This window comes from Lagopus muta, chromosome Z, assembly GCF_023343835.1.
Source record: "Lagopus muta isolate bLagMut1 chromosome Z, bLagMut1 primary, whole genome shotgun sequence".
Classification (NCBI taxonomy): domain Eukaryota; kingdom Metazoa; phylum Chordata; class Aves; order Galliformes; family Phasianidae; genus Lagopus; species Lagopus muta.
Window position 1 is genome coordinate 24516877 of NC_064472.1, and position 20958 is coordinate 24537834.

Genomic DNA, 20958 nt, shown 5'->3' on the forward strand with positions numbered 1-20958 from the left:
CTTTACTTCATTTGGATTTATGGAAGTCTGCAATCTTCTAAGAAATGCAGAAAAAGAGACACATATACCACCCATCTGATTCAAAAGTTGACTGATTATAGCATACAACTAATCAGACCTAATATATGAATGATGTTTCTGTTGGTTATACTTAATAAATTAAGACAGCTTTTTCTTTACTGTACCAAAATATGGTTACAAAATCATGTGTTCTTCAGTGGGTTTTATAGACAGTGCAATACATGAGCTGAAAAATACTTGAATTCAAATGTAGCTTTATGTTTTCCTATGGCTGACACAGATGAAGAAGCTCAGGTCCTTTATTAAGCTTATTGTCATTTTGCAAATATATTCCTGATCCAACTGTGGAGATGGCAGATTTTTTCTTATTTTAAAGCTACCACACAACCTAAGTTTTTCTGAGGCACTTAGTGCACAAATACAATGAAGAACTAATGTTGATGTGTAGATTTGAGGTGAGTGGGAGTTTGTTTGTTTGTATTTCTGTTGTTGGATACCACTTTCTTGTAGAACCATAGTTTATTGCATAAATTCCAGCTGGCCTTTTGGATGCACAAATTATCATACCTTGCAGCAGTAAGTTCTCCACACAGACTTAGATTAGATTCTTGGGGTGATAACAGAGCCTTTCAATGCAGCTACGTTGTGACCAGATGTTTATTTTGTGCAATTACATATCATAAAAATGTGAACCCCAGATGGCTAACTGTGAAACTTTGTCTCCTGCAACCATAGTAACCTGAAATCTGTCCTTTTTTTATTGTCATTTATGTCACTTTATTAACTTGTTCCATGTTTTTTTCTTTGTATGTTCTGCCTCTATTACAAGCACTAAAGAGAACGTAACAGAAAGCCATAGGAGTCTTGAATTGAGGTAAAACAACTGCTTCCAGTATTTTGTGAGTAGTGAAGAATGATGTTCTGGCTATTATCACACCTTATGTTCATTCACTGCAGAAACAAACCTTTATTTGAATATAGTAGAGCAAAAAATGCCCCTTTATTAATCTGATGTACACTAAATAACTTTGCATTTGTTACATGGATGATAAATATTTGGCAGATAAATTTATAAACACTTCCACGTTTTATAGATTTATACTGTACACAGTCATGCTACACAGCATGCCCTTTCACAAGTATACATACAACTTTCCTCAGTGTACTTAATAAAAACACTTGGTCAAACATTTTGGTAGTTGGCGATCTGACACAGAGGAGTATACTGGAAAGATGAGTTCACAAGTGTACCAGCTGGACTTAAAAGGAAAAATTTGGAACTCCAAAAGAGAGTTTATCAATGCGCACACATGCAAACACATATGTACAATAGTGATGACTGTACCCTGCATCACAGAAGATCACACGTAGCAGGAAACAAAAAAGAAATTAAAAACCAGAGGCCAGGACCATTGCCAAGATCTTGATGTAAATTAGTACCTATGAAATTAAACTTATAAATGGGAATTCAACTCCAAAATACCCCCTTACCATATACACAACATCTACATGGTTTCTCAAGTAAAGAAATTGAAAATGTCAGAAATGGTTATGAATTTCTTAATGACATAGGCATACTAGCACACCTGAACTACTGCATGCTACAAACAGCTTGAAAAATTGTATTCCCAAATGGCAATTTGGGTGAAAGGTTGGTAGGAGAAATTGGGAGGAGGAAATAGCTCACACACACACACACACACACACACACACACACACACAAAAAAAAAGAAAAAAAAAAGAAAAAAAAAAGAAAAAGAAAAACTACACTTTTCCCTTCTGTTGTTCAGCATTAGGGGATGCTGACAAGTTTTAAAGAAAATCAATAACCTTACAATGCCAACATGTTACACCAATGTAAGAGATCTTCTTTAATGCCTGACTTTTGCAGTATTATATTTTGCAGAGAAAACTGCACTCTCAAAAGAAGACATAGAGTAAAATGACACGTATGTTTGAGAACAAGTAAGGGACATAATTTTGATGTCAACATTTTAAGCATTTGAGAGCAAAATATCTATTAATGGAAAGATTTACTGGGAAATTTTATTATCACATTCTTTCAAAAATGGCTGAAATAAGTTATTTGACACATTAGACATGCACCATTGGATGCTATTAAAAGTACTGTTATTTTTGGGGGAACTGCACTCACAGGGAAAAGCTAGGCTTTTAAAACATGAATAGTTTTATGCATGTTTATTAAAAAGGGCTAGATGAACTCATTTCTCTTACATCAACATAAACTCCCACATGCCAATATACACAATTAAGTATTTAATATGTTCGCTTTTTGAAACAGTGCTGTTTTTGTCTCACTATTAAAGCAGTTAGCTTCCCTATGGCAACTGCACATTTTTAAGTCCTCTGAAAGGAATATTCATTTTCCTCTAGAGGTTTTTTAGTTCTATAGAACATGTGCATAGAAGCAGAAGGCAGAGTGAGAATTCTGAAAACTGGGAAGGAGTAATGCAGTGTATGACAGAGATTTTGACAGAGCTCTCCCTACTCTCACAGCTCTGTGTCAGTGTGTGTGCACACATGCTGCAGTTTTCAGTCTGGATTTACTCAGGTGGTAGCTGGAATTAATTTATACTGCAATGCTATTGTAGTAGATCTCTGGGGATGTTAATCATTAAATGAAAGAAACCCTGGCAATGGCTCTGTTCCAGGCTGGTCAAAGATTGCTGATAAGAACAACAGTAAACAATAGAATAACCACATTACTATAACAACATCAGGCATGTATGCAGGAACAATGAAAAGCATACAGTACAGGAAGACACAGACATTTTCTCATATGTTACACAGAAGTTAACATGTTAAGATCCCCATTAAGTTTGTTAAGACTTTTATTTGAATAAGACAAAACTCAAAGCGCTTAAATATCTGAGAGTTTCTCCTAGTCACTGAAACAAGACCAGTTCCTCTGTACGGTGCATTGTCTCGCTGTTTGGCACAGTGTGGCTGGTGGAAGGCTACAGCTAAGTCAAACCTTACTTTTCAGATCATTTCTCCTCCAGTGGCAGAAAGCTAAAGCCCAACTGAGATGCATCTTGGCATTTATGATTAATGTTGTGCATGGATAAGCAAAGGGTTTTGCACAAGGAAATGAACAGAATGGTATTTGTGCTCCAAGAATAATGCATAATGCAGAAAGTAATGCTTAGATCCTACATCAACCTGTGTTGTGTCTGTGTGTATGCATGTATCCTCACACAGACACACATGTGCCTGTATATGTATTCACCTCTAGTGGTGTAATAATTCAGTACAACTGTATTATAAAGCTGCAGGTAGGCTTTAAAGAAAACAGCTGCCAAAAATAAAAACAATTGAACCCCAAGACTTCAAATCTCCCTACTGATTCTTGGTATTTAATTTGATTCCACTATTTTTCTGCCCCATCATCTTCTGAAGTATCAGCTTTCTAATGTGTAAACCAGACCTAAACAGAACTCACAGATAACTGGAGGATGAACTAATAGAAAGAAGAGCTCTCAGAATGGACCTTATTTACATCCTGCTGCTCTGGCAGTGCAGTGAGTGGAAATACAGACAAATCTCCCTGTTCCTGCACTTAGCTAAGCTCCACTTGGAGGAAATTATGCTCTGATTTTTAATTCTTCTACAGTGATGGAGTCTACACCTGCTCTTGAGGCACTACTTCTGATTCCCGTTCTTAGAAATATGGCATAGCCCTCAGTTCCCTATATAGACAGTATATGTCTATGTGCTGGACTTTATCTCTCTTTCCCACCATTAAGTTTTAAAAAGATCTTTGTTAGTCAGAAAGAGATGTTACCAAGACATTACCATGCTAATACAAGCTATAAGCCATGTTTCCTACTTGGCAACCTGGAAATGTAATTGCAAATTCAATCAGAAGATTAAAAATGAATCCTTGCACTCAGGGGGTTAAAGACACAAGAAGTGAGAACAGAAATGCTCCATTTCCTCCGGAGTCTTGAAAGAAAACATATGCTCAGTAACCATGCTCCAGAATCAAATAAGTTTGAAAGACTGTTTTTCCTCTGCATTTCCTGCCTTCTTGTTCATTAATCTCACTGTAAAATATTGAGTTATTTGCCTGAATTAGTAGTCTTCAGTGTTCTTTGTTCAGAAAACACAGCATGAAAAGGCAGGCTTTTGCATACAGTTTGGAGGCAAGAGAGGGATCAAGTGGTGATGTGAAATTAGCACAGTCAGTACATCTGAAATTCTACTCAGGACTTGAATTAAATAGAAATCATCAACTGGTAAAACTGCCTGCAGGTCTCTTTTACTTTCACTTACTCTCATTCAGCCTGCAATTAATCTGTGTGCTGAAACCAGCCTCATGATTTCTTCTAATTCTTAACCAAGGGATGCTAAATTTTTAAAAATCAGTTACTGCTACCTGCATTCTTTATTTTTGTTGCCATGGTGAATATCCTGTTCCTTCCTACTCCTTCAATATTTAAAACTACTGTAGTATCGTGAGATTACTACATAGATCTTCATGCTCATTCATGCTTTAATGCAGTGACTTAGTACATCAGAAAGAAGAAACTGCTGACTGCTTTTTTCAATTTGATCTTAAATCATCTCAGAGATGCTGGTCTGCAATAGGTAACCATATGTTGTAGGTCTCGGAGAGATATCTAGAGAAATATGTAGTCTTGTTCCTTCAAAAAAGTGAGATTTTCTGAAGGACTTCATTTTCCATCTTAGTTTAAAATTCCAAAGCTGTGTGTCAAACTATGTTACTGAATGTTACCAAAAAGTCAGAAGCAATTGAGAGCATGAGCAGTGGGTTTTAATTCTTTAAAGTTGGTGCTCTACTAAGAAGAACAATTCGGGATGAAAGGAATCAAATTATATGAGAAGAAAGAGCAAGAACTGACTTAGCAGCCATATGATGCTCTACTTTCCTAAGAGGATAGTGGACTAGTGTACCCATCAGGAACGAGGTCTAATGCTTTATCACTGGCTAGAATTGTAGAACACACTTTTGTAAGGTTACCAGCTAAATTCAAGCAGGAAGGAAGGTGACCCTAAGAACGTACTCCTAGCTAGTTCCATTGTTAGGAGTCTGTACTCAGCAGTCAATGAAATATATTGTAATGCTTGCTTCTAAATGACATGACTATATTCAGCCTGGTTAAAATGTACAAACACAACGAATAACATGCTTTCAAGAAAAAGGAGTCTGCTAAGTTAAGCTTTTCTGTCAACTTGTCATGAGTAAAAACTAACATAAGTAAAATATATCTGGCAAAAATCAATGCATTCAGTCTATTTTGCTGGTGTTTTCACAATTAAAAACAGTGACCATTATGGTATTTTATTCTGTTTTGAAAGTATATGCACATGACCTCTTACGTGACCCTTTGCATGAGATATAAATGAATGGGGTTAGAAAGAAAGCAAAATTCATACTGTCCAATATTTATTACCTGAGATCACTTTGGAAACTGCAAAAGAGAAAAATTCACTAAAGACAAGACAAATAAGTTCAGTGTATAACCAAAATAACATTTGCATCCAGATCATTTTTTTCCATTCCAAACTGTCGATTATAAGTATGTAATCAAGTACTCGTAGTTTGAAATGGCATTAACTCATTTTGTCTTCATGGAGTAGATCTCCACTGCATTCAAGACCAAACCACTTGATTGTGCAAACAGCTGTCATGCTGGCTCACACACAGTTTCAACAATCTTGAGCCAACTGGCTCACCAGCTAGGAAGATTCCAGCTTCAGGTTTTGTTTAGTATGTTGGAAATATTTGTGGACTTTTGCATAATTTTTCTCTTTTGCTTACTTTTTCACCTTTCTTCTACATATTGTTCTCCTTTTTCATTTTCCTACTTCAGATCAATCACTCTAATCCTGCACCAAGCAAGGTCCATGTGTTGGTTACTTTCTTTGTCTTATCCCTGCTATTAATATGTTCCAAACAGGATCTCAGGCTGCTCACTTCACTAAATTCAGACTAAATTATATACTCATGATGTGGCTAAGGTTTAGGACAAGAATCAGCACTGCAAATAGCATACTTTCTAAAGTGATGAGATTTCAGTGTATTAATGTTTAACCAGAACCTTGAAAGTTGAATGTTATTGTCCTATGGCCCATTTCCTTCACAATTATCATATGGTACGGTCAGGATGTTCTTCAGTGTTACATACAGTTGGACAGAATTTGAAGAGTACAGTGCAGAATAAAACAATGTAATTTTTTATCACTGCTGTTGAGGCTCATTCCAGACATGTACAAAGGCTTCAGATTTCAAATAAGATGTAGAGTAAATACAAGGAAGTGGGCACATGTAACTAATGAATGGCACAGAGAAATACAGCCAAAAGCAAATATAATTCTTATGAGGAAGGATAGACTTGAAGTGCTGTAAGGATTCCGACTAGTGGACAAAAGCCACAGAAGCTAATCTAAGGCCAGACTTTTATTCTTACCTTTATGAAACACAATTCTTCCTTTTTTGAAATATATTTAGAAATTTAAAAGACATGTTAAAATAAGATTTAATTATAAAATATTTTATCTTGGGCATTTGGACTGTTTATATTGTAAAATAAACTTACTAAAATTCTTGATATACAATATTTTAATTATCAACATAAAAAAAAAATGGCCACTAGTTTTCAGTTGCTTTTTTAATTTAGTCACTTTAGTCATTTGTTAACAGCGGAAACCCCATCTTGGGTTCATCTTATGGTGTTACAACACAGAAGAATTTATTCAAAACTGAAACTTCCATATTCTGTAAATCAAGCAGTAAACTTTAAATGTGATAGATGGTCTTGGACGTTTTTACCATCTTCTACTTACTTTTTCAAAATAACTAAGATGACAATTGACAAAATGCAGGGATAAATACTACTACTTCCTGCATAGGAGAAAGAAAAAGTCATGAAAAATCTAGTTTACTATACAGACCTTATCTGAAAGCCTAATTTCTTTGGCAATGATTCAGTCACCTAATGAAAGTAGTGAGACATGATTAGAAAAAGCACTGATAAATTTTCCCTTATGATTTACATGAAAGTTATTCTGTGGAAATTAAAAATACAGCTAGGTCATAGCTTCACTGAAAGTAAAGCCAGTTTCTGTCATCAGGGGAATGTGCTCCCTTTGTCCACTGTATCTACATTTAATTTGAATGCTAACATTTTAAAGAGATCTGATAGCGTTTTACAGGGCAGCAGAACTGGTGGGGATGGTTTTATTGCAATCTGAAACAATTCATAGCATATGGCTTATAAGGAACTTTTTTGTTAGCATTTATTTGCCATACTTACATTCTGTCTTATGACCAATCCCTGCAGACTTGACACTGTTTTTTTCTTAACGGCATTTCAGAGAGATATTATCATTATACACTGATGTATCTCTAGGATATTAAAAATCATGAGTATATGGTTATATGAAGGAGGGTATAAGCTATGAAATTAATTCAGGTGTTTTTATTATTGCTTTTCTTTGTTTTAATATTTTACAAAAATGTTTTGAGAGATTTTAATTAGATTACCCTGAAGTTATGACCTGACTAAATTTAAGGTGGTATTCTCTGACAAAGAAACTTGCATTTGAAGTGTAAATTCCAAAGAAAAATGTAAATACCAAATAAGCTTTTCTGACAGCATCTTGCTCTTTTTCCAATTCATTGGTTTGATTTTTCTTTGATTCATACTTGCACGGTTTGGTGCAACATTTGCATGGTTTGATGCATACTTGCATGGTTGGACTAGATGATCCTGTAGGTCCTTTCCAACCTTGTGATTCTATGATTCTATGATTCAACAGCGTAAATAATGTTTTTTGCATTGAGTCACCTCACTCAATCAGACGCATTCTCTGTTTTAAAATGGAAAAAATACTGCAGATGCCACAAATTAGATGAAAACTTTTTTTCTTTCTTTTTATTTTTATTTATTTATTTCTTTTTCTGGTGGACTAGCAGAGAAGAGTGAAAGTGCTTATTTTATTAATCTCATTATCCTAACTCACGTTAGGCCTTTCATCTCCCCACAACAGCTGCTGCCTTCTTCTCAACAAATATGGGGTATAGATGGTAAGCTTTGCTTTAGATTGTATCTACCTAAAGCTGTTTCCCAATGAAGAGCCACTGACGCTTTTGTCCAAGCCTCCGGCTTAAAATGTAGAATTTTTTATTAATAAACTTGGCTATTGAATGTCAGCATTTTCAGTACCAATGCACTCTGCACAGATTCCTGATTGCTGCTGCATGCATTGATACACATAACATTCTCAAGTAATTGATTTGCATGGCTTCACTGCTACAAGAGCTCATAGGGCCATGGCCAAATTTAGCATGTGTTTTTAAGAAATATGACTGTTTGCATTTTAAATATCAAATTATCAATATGTTTTTTATCTTCCTGGACATTTCATTGAAAGTTTTTGGAGTTAGCCTTGCTGTTTGAAGTGAAATAGTTCTAAATAGCAAAATATGCAAGCAATTGAATGAGAAATCTAAAATTTTCAGAGTTGTCTTTAGATTTCTGCTACTCCACACACCCGTGTTTGGTTTCTGCCATCCGAACACTCAACCAAGCACTAATAATCTGAAGCCTTTGCACCACCAAACAGGAGACCTGACATTTGTACAAAGAAAAAAGAAACAGAAAATGGCTTTTCCCTGTTACATTAACACCTGGGTTCTTGTGTCAGGAAGTCGAAGTCCTACCAGACCTCCACATACTAGAACAGTAGAAGCAAGGAGAATAGGGATTGCTTTGGTGATACCAACAAGGGAACCAAATATCAAGTTTCCAAGTACAGCTGCTGCTTTGCATAGTGCATTCAAAAAGCCAAAGCCGGTTGCCCTAAAAGAAAACAAACACACAAACAAACAAACAAACAAAAACAGGATAAATTTACATGTGCATACAAGATTAAAAGCCTTTAAAATAAATCTTGAGTGGAATAAATCAGTGTAGGCCCAATACCTTACACAGAAGTAATGCCAACAAGGATTCTGTACCTGGTCTTTTTTTATGTGAAATTCTGCTTCTACTGTGGCAGCACTTTATGGAGACAAATTTATTTTGCCCTCCAGAAATCACAGTGGGGAAATAATGACTTTGTACTTTTACACAACAGCAAAACCTGCAGCTGAATAGAAATGGATTTCCTATATGTAGTATGCACATTCACTGAGTACTTTTGCAAAAGGCCACTGAGACCTGTAATAATAATGATTGGCTATCTCTTAGGAGCAAGGAGCATGAGGCTTTAAAAAAGCCTTGTTTGGGACAGAAGACCCTGAAAATCTTACGAAAAAAGGAGTATGGTATGAGAAACTCAGCAGGGCTTTTGCTTTGTAGAGCAAAATATTTGGTTGCCAACCTGTAAATGCATTATGCAAACTGCTATCATTTTAATAAAATGTGTTATGACATGACCGTATGATTCATAATTGCAAGAATAATCTTGTCCTAACAAAAATGTTCTAACAATATCATTGGTAGAATGGTAGAACCTCTAACATTTCTCAAATCTCAAGAAGTGAGAGGGAGAAGGAATACAAGGAGCTCACACTGTGCTCACTGGCACAAAATAATAGCATTTAGGAGGATAGAAGCTTTTTTTTAGAAAACCACATCTCTACATTGTTAATATTAAGCTGTTTTTATTAGAAGGAAAAATGCCTCCAGTCTAAGCAGAAAATATTAACATAAATACTAATGGATTGAGTGACTAAACGGTTACCTAGTTATTATACTGAGACTCTATGTAAAGAAATGGAAATCTTCTACTCATACACAGTCTGTACTCCTAGGAAGTATGTATGACAAATGTCTGCTACTGCAGGGCAGTGCAACCAAGCAAGATCTCTCTGAGAGCACACTATTTTTTAAGTCTTGCTTGAGAATCTTCCTGCAAGGGACACGTTTGCAGCAATTTCTTCAAAATGCTCTCCTCAGAAGAGGAATGATTAAGACTTTTGGAGAAATAGTTCAAAGGAGCACTGGGAGATGTGCTAATGGAAGTAGTGAAGAACCACACTTCTGGAGTAAGTATACTTTCAAAGCCTGTTATCAAGTGTCAGTTATAGACAAGTGGGTACCATCAGGCCACACAAAGCTCAGTATCAGAAGAACACCTGGAAGAAATGGTCCAGAAAGGGAAGAAGCTCCTAATAGGTAAGGATCTCCCAACTGATACATCTTCTAGGGTGACAGAGAGTGGAGATAGGAAGGAGGAACAAGCAGAGGAAAGGATGTGGCAAATAAGACTTCATAGAATCATAGAATGGATTGTGTTAGAAGGGACCTCAAAGATCAAGTTCCAACCAAGACTTTGTCACAAACAGAGAGGAAAAGGTTAAAAACAAAAGAGATAGAGAGAATAGAGAGATTTTAGTATTAATATTAAAGAAAAATATGAAAGTTCTGTAAAAACGTCAGGTCTGGTAGAAAGCTAAGTGTCAGAGAAAAAGAATTTTACCAAATGTATTTTACGTCAGGTGGTGGGAAAGCTGTGACAAAGAAAAACAGTGAGCTTCCTTTCACCCAAGCCCGACATAACAAGCGGCAAGAATCCAAAGTTAAAAATAGAAGGATTATCCAAGCCTTCAGATTAAAAGAGATTCCTTCCTAGTTGCCATGTATGCTCCTTCTTAGACAAGGTGCTTGCTTATCGAAATAAAATAGTTTAAAATCACTTTTCCATTGCTTATGGAGCACCTCAAAACTTAATTTTCCTGTAATAGAGAACAACTAAATATACATAACATGGACATTTGATATCCTTCTTGCCAGAGCTGGTGCTCAACCTACCAATCACTTTACAATAGACTCAGCATAGCATTTTTGTGGGGGTTGATAATACACAAATATTACGAAAACAAGAGTTTCTGAATGTGCTATTGATGATTTTCTACTGATAAAATATTTTTTGATTTTTTAAAAATCAGTACACAAATGCATATCATTGGCTTACCAATTACAGCATTTAGTGTGCAAATAAAACAAGTTAATGTACCTTCTTCCCTTACAATTGCCTAAGAAGCGGCATTGGTGCTGCATTTCTTACCTTAAAAACACCACCCTTCAATTTCAGCAAAGTGCAGTTGAACCACATCCACAGGATGGCAGTAGAAAATAGCTGCCAAGGAATCTACAGTAGATTAATGACTGCTGTTTTGACTCGAATAGAAAACTTCTGACAACGAGAACAATAAAAAGTTGGACTTAAGGCATTTGGAGAATAGGGTTTATTTCTCTTGGGATGGATTCTCAGGGCTTCAGAAGAGAAGAAAAAGCTAAATATAATGAACTGAAGATAGGTGACTTAATTCTTAATCATGACCGAACTCTTATGAACTTCTTTCAGAGGTATTAAAGCAGGCAAAACAGGATGAAATCATTTTATAGCACATCTTGAATTCTAAATATTCCTGGCCACGATTCAAACCCAGATGTCTGGCAGCCTTAGAAAACCTATGAATTGTTGGTTATCTGATGCAATCTGACCTTGATTTACTTTGTGGGAGATACAAGATTTCAATTTATTTATTGTGTACATTCCTGGACCAGAGCCTTGGCTTATAAAGTTACTGCTTCCCAAATTCACAAGAAAACATTAAACATTCATATGAATAACGATTGCATTTTAAAGTGATAATAATCTCCTACATGTTGCTTTTTCATAAAATTTTAACTCCCTTCTAGTCATATTTGCATTACGGGCAGAGCTAGGAAATTATGCAATGTTACTTCAAGCCCCTTGGGCACACACGTTACAGCACAATCCATAATTACCTCATCATTTTTTTTCCACATCACTCTGCCAATGCACAGAACAAAGACAGCTTGAGGGATAAAACATGAATCATGTAGTGAAGGACACTTGATTTTCCTCACATGTTACCGAAGATGGAAGGGGTTGGGTCTGTATGATGAATAAGCAGTCTCAAGGATAAGGTAGCTGAGCGCTCTCAGGAGAAAGTACACAATCCCTATTTCTGCCACAGAATTCTATATGATGCTAACAAATCATTTAAGCTAACTAAATAGTCATTAATGTGCAGTTCAGATTTTCTGGCTGCTCAGCTTAGCACCTTCACGTTTGTCTCGCCGAAGTGCTGAATACTTCCAGCTATAGTGAAAGTTATACTCTCAGCACATTCCCTCTTCTAAAATGCTAAGTGACAGTAATAACAGGTCCCACAAGCGACAAATCTGGCATCTGAAGTCAGTTTTGGCAGCATTATCTTTCTCCTCAGTGCCATAATTTCTGCATCCTCTCTTTTCAAAGTAGCTCTCTGAAAATACAGAACGCTTACAACAGAGTAGAAAATCACTCCATTGTCAAGGAGAAGAAACTCACTCGACACAAAACTGTTCACAAGAGGTTTAATAATTCTGCTTTAGAGAAGGACTTTTAGACCTATGGAACAATATGGTTTGGCTCTCAAGAGGGTTACAACAGACCAAAGACTTCAGAATCTGTTGACGGTGAATCCAGAAAAGCACAGGCCATTAAGAAGAGAAGACAAAAGATGAGATAAAAGATGAGACAACCTACGAGATAATAGATAACACTGCAACTTGACTAATTTTCTTGCTTACTAGAAATTGGCTTTTTTATGGCTTCTCGTTGCTGTTGTGCTTTAAAATCTGTGCATTGAAAAGTACCTATCACATTAAATAATGTCATATATTAATCTTTAAACACTACCAAGTGTTTTTTAACTGGAAAAGTGAAACCTACCTATGACTAATATTTTTAATATATCTTCTACCTTCTAACACAACTTTTTTATCTGTCTGAAAAACACTCGACATGTTTACAATCTTGAAGTCTCTTATTTTAGCCATTGTGAAAATTAACTCAGAGTTCATAAAGAACAGACGAGCTAAACTTATGTTACAGTGTCATAAAATATAAAATAATAGAAACATCCAACTTGTAAAAGACCTTCAAGATCATTAGGTCCAACCCTCAGCCAGACATACCAATCCCACCACTAAACCATGTCCCTTGAGCGTCATGTTGCACGTCTGTTAAATACTTCCAGGGATGGGGACTCCACCACTTTTCTGGGCAGCCTGTTACAGTGCTTATCTGTAAAGAAATTCTTCCTAAAGTCCAATCTAAACCTTCCCTCGCACAACTTCAGGTTGTTTCCTTGCATCCTATCACTTGTCACTGGAGAAAAGAGGCCTACACCCACCTTGTTGCAACCTCCTCTTGGATAGTCATTGTGAGCAACATCTCCCCACAGAAACCTCTTCTTCAGACTTAACAGTCATAATCCCCTCAGCCACTCCTCACAAGTCCTGTTTTCTATCCTTCTTCAACTACACACTTATCAAAAACTTATAAGAAACAACTGAATTGCTTCAAATCCAGACATTATATTTAAAATAAATATAGATACAGGTGATTTTGAATGCATATGGAATTCAAATCTCTTAAGATTTTGAAACAACCTTTGAACTGCATTGTGGGCAAGTTATGAAGAGGAAACAAAAGCATGTTGTGTGTATCACAAAAACCATTTCCAAATTGTTCACCAAATCCCTATCTGTTAGAAAGCCAGTACAGTCTCTTGTAAATTATTTGGAGTATGATCTCAGAAACACCTTTTGTAATGGTCTGCATGACGCTGGCAAAGCCCCAGTAGCTTGGCAGCTCGCTGATTTCCAAAGAGTGTTGAGTATGAGGAAAAGCAGGGGTTGCTCAGTTTGGTCTCCTGTGCATGTTAACATGAACTGACCTCCTTTTACACACTTTTCTTCTAGACCATCTTTCAGCTACAGCTGCTTTGTGATCATTTCATTGGTTGAGAGTAAAGAAAAAGTATGTACTGGAATAGTAAAACAGCAATGCAGTGAGCACCTTTGCCTCAATTTGAAAAGTCATGGGTAGGAAACAGACTTCTGGAATTGCTCATTTCCTTGTAATTCCACTAGGTAAAAAATGGTTGTGATTGAACCAGAAAACCCATCTTCAGTTTGTGTCAGCAATGATTTTCTTGGATCAGGTAGATTTGGCCTGCTTGCCCTGATAATATAAAGTGATAAACTTTCTATCTAATCTGTTCCAAAAAACATCCCAGCAATTCAGCTACCAGCGTACTTTTGAATCAGGGTTCCGTGCAATTATTATTACACATGTAAGATTATTAAAAATAGAAAAACATGGAAAAAATTACTACAATCCCATATCTTGCAGAAACTATTAAAAACAATCACTGGCTACTAATACAGGTACCCTAGAATAAATACCAGTAACATAGTTCTAACCATGACTAGCAATGATGAATTATTTTTCTTCCATTAACATACCGATGGGTTTTCCAATTATTTTTCTTTATTTAATTTTAAGAAAATGCTTGTGTCTGCTATGTTTAGGAATGCCAACAAAATAACTTATAATTATATCCTTATAAAGGATATTCATTAGAATTATACCTTAGTATTTCACTGATTAAAAAGCTCTTGCAGAAGGAGATTCCCTGAGGTAATAAAACTAGTCATGTTTACAATTAAATCTTAGTGTTTTGGATTCGTGAGTAGCCTAGTGTAGTTGTTTTGATATAACAACAACAATGGACATTAATTTCTTCTATAAAGAGGCACATGCTCTTTAAAAATAGAAATGAAAAGAAAACTTATTCAACTGGTCTACAGTTTTTCTCCCTTAAAGGATAATGCCAACATCAGTTACATCAGTGTTGACAAACTCAGGCTTGCCAGTAAGTTGCCCAGCATTTATAAACTTCTGGAAATGTTTTTCACTTTATTTGAAACTTCAATTGAGTGACATGAGAAATAGCACAGTGATAACAGAAGAGACACACTGTGATTTGGCAGAAAACTAGAAAGTTTTACTTTTTTTTTTCCCCCCAAGGAAAAACAGGGAAAATGTCCCAGCCTATTTGCAGTATTTTCGTGATTAGGTGGTATTTGTTGTGAAAGACATACCAAATAGCTAAATAATCTTTTTTTTTCTTATTATTGCTACGACAAATCATGATTTTAATCCATCCAAAACATAACTACTGCTGTAATGCTCATACTTAACTATTTATCTTCATCTGCTGATAGCAAGGTTAAAGGACACGTATCTTTACATACCTTCTGTCTGTAGGATACAGCTCTACAGTAATGACATCAAGAGAGTTCCAGGCTGAGATGGTGAGGCCATTATAGAGGCACAACATACCTATCATCATGGATTCACTGGTCCCAAACCACAGAAAGAAACAGCTTATGCCAGAGAGAACCATGGAACCACCTACGTATGAGACGAAAAAAAAAAGAATTTGAAGTGGAACTGTAGTTGAAATAATGACTTTTCTTTGCTTTGTCTAACATTTTATTCACAGAATGTAGCAAAATAAATGTCTCATATACTTGAGTTAAAAAAAAAATAAAGATATATCTTTAAGAAGAGAAAATGTCACTTTGTAAGAAAAGCTTTGGGCTTGGGGATTTTTCCCATTTTAAAGTCAAGTCCATACCTAGCATTGTTAAACGTCCAATTCTATCCATCAGAAGAGCAGAAACAATGTTCCCTGGTAACACTGCCAACGTTCCCAGAAAATTAACAAAATAAATCCAGTAGGCACTATAGTCATCATCAAAGGAAATCTGGCATCCTGTCCTGATGTGAAAAAATGTGCAATTTATAAAATCACTGTCAACAAATTTATATTGCTCGAGATCTGTGGAAAGAAGAAAAAAAAGTTTTCAGCCAACAGTTGCCTCCATGTTCACCTTTTGATTAAAAACACTGCAAATTTAGACAACCTTAATGACAGCTAGGAGATATTACTGCTTTGTAAAATGGCACTAGTTACCACTGTTAATTTTGATAGCCTTTTGTCTTAACAGAAAGATACACAAAGGTCATAAAGAGGTCATTGAAGACCCTGAATTAGGTCAATTATATCAACATAGTTCAATCCTGTTTGGACTACATTTGGTTTGGGCCTTCTTTAACGGGCTGGCCTTGCATAAAAAGCACAGGATTTCTGCAGGTTTTTATCAGTCATCATTTCCATTGTTCCACAGTCTTGCTTGGTATCAGACCTATGTTTTTCATACCTTTCAGAGAGAACCTCTCAGATAAAACAGCCGATAATGATTATTTTGAGTTCTCTTAAAAGAAAATGTTCATGCAGATTTCAGATTAAACTTGTTTTCATTCCTGAGAGGACAGTTTGGTTTTCAGCTCCGTTCTCGTCTGAAGAAAATGTACTAAAAATGTATCTGATAAAGTGATGCAATTAGTTCTTTGTTTATCAAACTGTTTGACTAATTGTGAGCTCTGCAATCTCAGCCTAAGCTGAGACTGTTTAAATATTCCTAATTAAAGCACAACTAACCACAGACATTTCTGACTTCCATTTTTTAATAGTTCTGTGTCTAGCTAATTATTTTGAAAGCTATCAGTCAGAACCTGTTAGGATCTGTCAGATGGTCACTACTCTACCATGACACTGGTGACATTCTCATGCATTTCTGAATAAGAATGCAGTTGCATTACTACATGCAGTGGTTCAGGCCATTCTTTTTTAAATAACATTTCAGAGGTCTCTCCTTATGTTTCCTCCTTTGTTTCTTCTCTTCTCATCAGCCTTAAAATCCTTATTCAAGAGTACATTTCTTCCAAATGAAAAAAGCTGGGCATTGCTTGTCCTGAAGCCTAACTGTTGCTAATACAAGAGCTACAGAAAAGCATTAAAATTGCTGTCTATCTTTGAACACAAGCTTTCTTGGCAAGATTCTGCTTTTACTTATAATGTACAAAAATTGGGGAAAAAAAAAAAACCACAAAAAAACCCCACAACAACAACAAAAAAAACCCCACACAAGTCCTAGAATGTTTAGTAGATTGGAAATGATGAGATAGTACGAATCCTGAACTTGCTCTCCCATGCTACAGCAGGCACAATATACTTTCATGTCTTCTAGGCCAGAATAAAATACCTGATCAAAGCAACCTGTTTCTTCTCTTCAGATTGGATATCTTCAGGAATCTTGAATATCTTTAGGAATGTTGAAAATCTAAGAAAAGTTTATTATCTGAGTCCATATTAGGCCTGCAGTATTTCAGATGGAGGTGTGATCCTTTCTCTTCTGATACTATTTACTATTTCTACTATTACTCTATTTAGTGAAGCCTGTTGATTTTACAGCTTTGTATTCCCTACAGGAAGGCTTCCTGTGTGCATTATCAGAAATTCAGAATTTATAATCACATCATAAAAATTAAATGAGAATATGCAGATGAAGAGTGCAGGTTTTTCATGTAATACCTGTGTTGTAGAAGGTGGTATTCACAAAAGTGCAGTTCCTGAAGTATGTATTCAGGGAAGTTATGTCTTCAAACACACAGTTCTTAAAAAGTGAATCTTCAAAGGTTACTGATTTAAACTTCATCATGACAAACCTGTCCAGCACAAATAATTTGTATCAGATTCCTTTCACAGATTAGAAACAGCAACAGGTCCACTTGAGGCAGTTACACAGATTTAACAGGCATCCTTCTAAGAAATCACACCTCCAGAAACAATGATTACTTAATGAGACTCAGGAGATGTAATAAATGATTAGCTGACTCTGGAATACTCTCTTTCAGAAAAAGGACTAGTAAAGTACATAGCTGCACATAGCTGCTGGCCATAACAAGTGAAAGTATTTCCACGAGAATAGTTCAATTATGTCATGACATTCGTGCAACAGTCTTGTAAAATGAACAGTACTTGCAATTTAACATTACAGTCATAAATTGGGATCTCAAACACCAGAAACCCAGCCTCTCGGAACAAACAAGCACCCGTTGTTACCAAAGAGCTGGAAAGAAAGAAAGAATTTTTGAAAGAACCTCTACTTCTCCAGAAAAATACACTGAGCACTGTGTGAGGCTCAAGTCCAGAATGTACCCGTTCAAGATTTAAAAAATGGTTTAGACTGGTTTACCATTATCACAACAATTATGCTGGCATTTTATACAACTAGATATCTAGCTGAAAGGATGGGATTCCTAGCTCTGTATGTGAACATAACTGCAATTATTTTCTGCATAAGACATGCACAAATGTATTGTCAGCAGCTTTTTCTATTTCTCAACATCCTTGTTCCTTCTGACCTTTATTTAACTCTTTGGTTTTTGATCATGACTATCAATCAAGTTATCAATAGATGAAGTTAAGGGCAAATAATTTTACTAGTAGTTACTTCCTAACTAAACTTTACTAGGCTTAAAACAATACTGTAAGACTTTTCCATTGTACTCTTAATACTAATATCACGGTAACAAAATTAAAAAAAAAGACAGCTGTAGTAACATAGCAGCATCTTTCCAATATACTTCATTTTACATAGAGGTCTGGAAAAAGATGCGATTAAAGATGTACAGTTTTGCTGGCAGACTTCATTCAAAGTGGCAGCACTTCAAAAAACAATCTTTAACTGTTGCGTAAGAACTGTTAAAATAGCAAACCCTTCCAAACATAGATCTGATTCTGTTCTAATTAAACCTGATGTGATCAGCTAATTATTTGTCTTACTATTAGTCTGATGGTAGGAACAGCAGTACAGAAAATATGTTACATTTTAAACAGTAGGAATTACACCCTCAGCAGTGATGTTTTTGGAATTACACATTGACAAGAATGTATAGCAAGAACTAATTATGATTATCATAGAAGAAGAATTACTAGCTAATGATTCCCTTTCCGTATTGGTCAGAAAAGCAGGCGTTCTCAGCCGATTAGTTTTACTTACTCTATCATTTCTCATTTCCGACACTGGTTATAATCAGGTTGGTGTTCAGTATCAACTCATTAGCATTTTATATATAACACTCTCCATTTAAAAAATTAACTTAATATCAGAGGAGAACAAAGAGCATTTAGCAATTAGATTAGTCAGATGTAATAGGAAGGACAGACTGCATGTTCTACAAGCTCCTGATGCACATATCAAGTTTTGACAGGAAATATGTTGTGACTACATTAAAAATGGAATCACAGTGATCTGAATTCAAACTAAACAGAAATGTAATGAAGTAAAAAGTGAAGTATTACAGTATCTTCCAGCTGAAGGAAACAGTGAAATTAAGAGTGACAGGAATACAGAAACATTTGTGGATAAAGATTATCAAAAGAGTTCACTTTACTGCTCAAAATAGCTTGTGAATTTCAAATAGCTGTCCGATGCCTGTTGAATTCACATACTTGCAAGTGCTTTTGAGTGGATTAGTACTGGACTTAATGTTTTACAGTAATTTTTAGTTCAGATTAATAAGATCTTGGTTGACAGAGTATAAAACATCTAAAACTTACTGACTGTAAGTGGTTCTTTGCTGTTAGGAGAACAGATGTCTCTTGGAAAGGAACTGGGATGTAATTGTTGGTTTAAAAATGAGATAACTGGTCATTTTTGTCTGCAATGCATAAGTTGTGTCAAAACTTGAATTCTTATCAAAGAAGAAGAAAAGCCCTCAATTAATAAAATCATTATTTTTATTTCTTATATATATCTTTTCATATGGAAATAATAATTGCTTATCTCCATGTTATCCAGGAGACCAATCAAAGGTGGTTTTCTTTATCTCTTAAGAGAAACCAGACACTTAAAACAGCTGTGTTTAACTGTCTTCTAAGTTACCTAGTATCCATAAAAGTCTAGTTAGAGCCTTAATAAGTATACATTCAGTTTAAAAGAAAAAAAGACATTGCCAAAGTGTTGTCCTCCCATTTTAGAGCTGCTTTGGACTAGTAATTAATTTCTGTTTTCCTGTGCTAAGATCTTATCCTCTCAATGTTTCACATTTTCAAAGAAGCATCTTAAATCAATACAAATAAAAAATAGCAACATTAATGAAAGTACATCCTTCCTCTTCTTCCTGCAATGTTGTGACACATGCTGGGTCTGAAAACCTTTGAATCCCACTGTGAAAGGAAAGACTGTTAATGTGAGCTTTCTGGTCCTCTTTTCAGTCTGTTTTCAGGAGTGCAGGGAGCAATGTTGGCATGAGGGATCCAATACTAAAGTCAGCAAGGTGTACACAGGAGCACTTCTTATATACCAACACACTATTCAAAACTGAATTATGGTAAATTGTATGAGATTGAGAATAGAGACATTAAAAAAAAAAAAAAAAAACAAAAAACAAAAAACTAACAAAACTATCAACTACCAGTTGATAGGGGAAAATGTCATATTAATTGGACTTCCCAGAATACATGCATTTATTTATCATTAAGACAACTACAAACCTGTCATTGATGTATTCTCCGCTGCTATGAATTTGATTTTCCAGTGTAAAGTTGAAGACAAAATTTGAAACCTCCTCGTTGCGGAAAAGTTTCACTCGGGATGCATACTCATCTGATTGAAGGTGTTTAATGACATCAGGAAACCAGACAGATAAGCCATTGTAGCTGTGAAAAAGAGAAAATGCTGTTATGTCCTGGGGTCTGATCCAGCGGGACCACAGTAGGGCTGTGCTGCCAGAGCTCTGATCTGCCATGGTCCACACATCTTGGCTTTTCTCTGTTACCATCCCTACCCCTCTACCTGTTTCTGTCCCAAAGGGTGGTGTTACTACTTGTCCTGCTTCTTGCTGGGCAGATGAGAAAGGCTCAGACAACAGGCCCTGTCCTGACACAGACTGGGAAGTCCTATCGGCATCCAGACATGAAGAATAAAGCTCTTCATAAACTGCAGACCATGGGAGCTGCAAAGATTAATCTTTTTCTAGTGTTTGTTTTAAATTTTGCCTTTAGACACAAACAGGCAGACTAAGAGATTCTAAACGGTGTGTAAGTTAAGCCTAACCTGAAGACTCACTGAAAAATAACTTGAAGAATATGAACTTACTTTCAAGTTATGGCACAATGTTCATATTTTTAAAATGTTGAGACAATCACAGTTCTTCTGTGCTTGT

At 35.7% G+C, this 20958-nt stretch overlaps 1 protein-coding gene across 1 annotated transcript in view; it reads right to left on the reverse strand.

Annotated features, from left to right (window-relative positions):
• Positions 1–832: 832 nt before the first annotated feature.
• SV2C (synaptic vesicle glycoprotein 2C) overlaps positions 833–20958 on the reverse strand; it is a 99795-nt gene continuing 79669 nt past the window's right edge. Inside the window, exons 9-13 of the mRNA XM_048931767.1 lie at positions 20288–20452; positions 17321–17454; positions 15521–15724; positions 15135–15294; positions 833–8870 (exon numbers count right to left, since the gene is read on the reverse strand). Of these exons, the coding sequence (XP_048787724.1) occupies positions 8687–8870; positions 15135–15294; positions 15521–15724; positions 17321–17454; positions 20288–20452 (847 nt within the window). The 3' untranslated portion in view covers positions 833–8686. The remainder of the gene's footprint in view (positions 8871–15134; positions 15295–15520; positions 15725–17320; positions 17455–20287; positions 20453–20958) is intronic.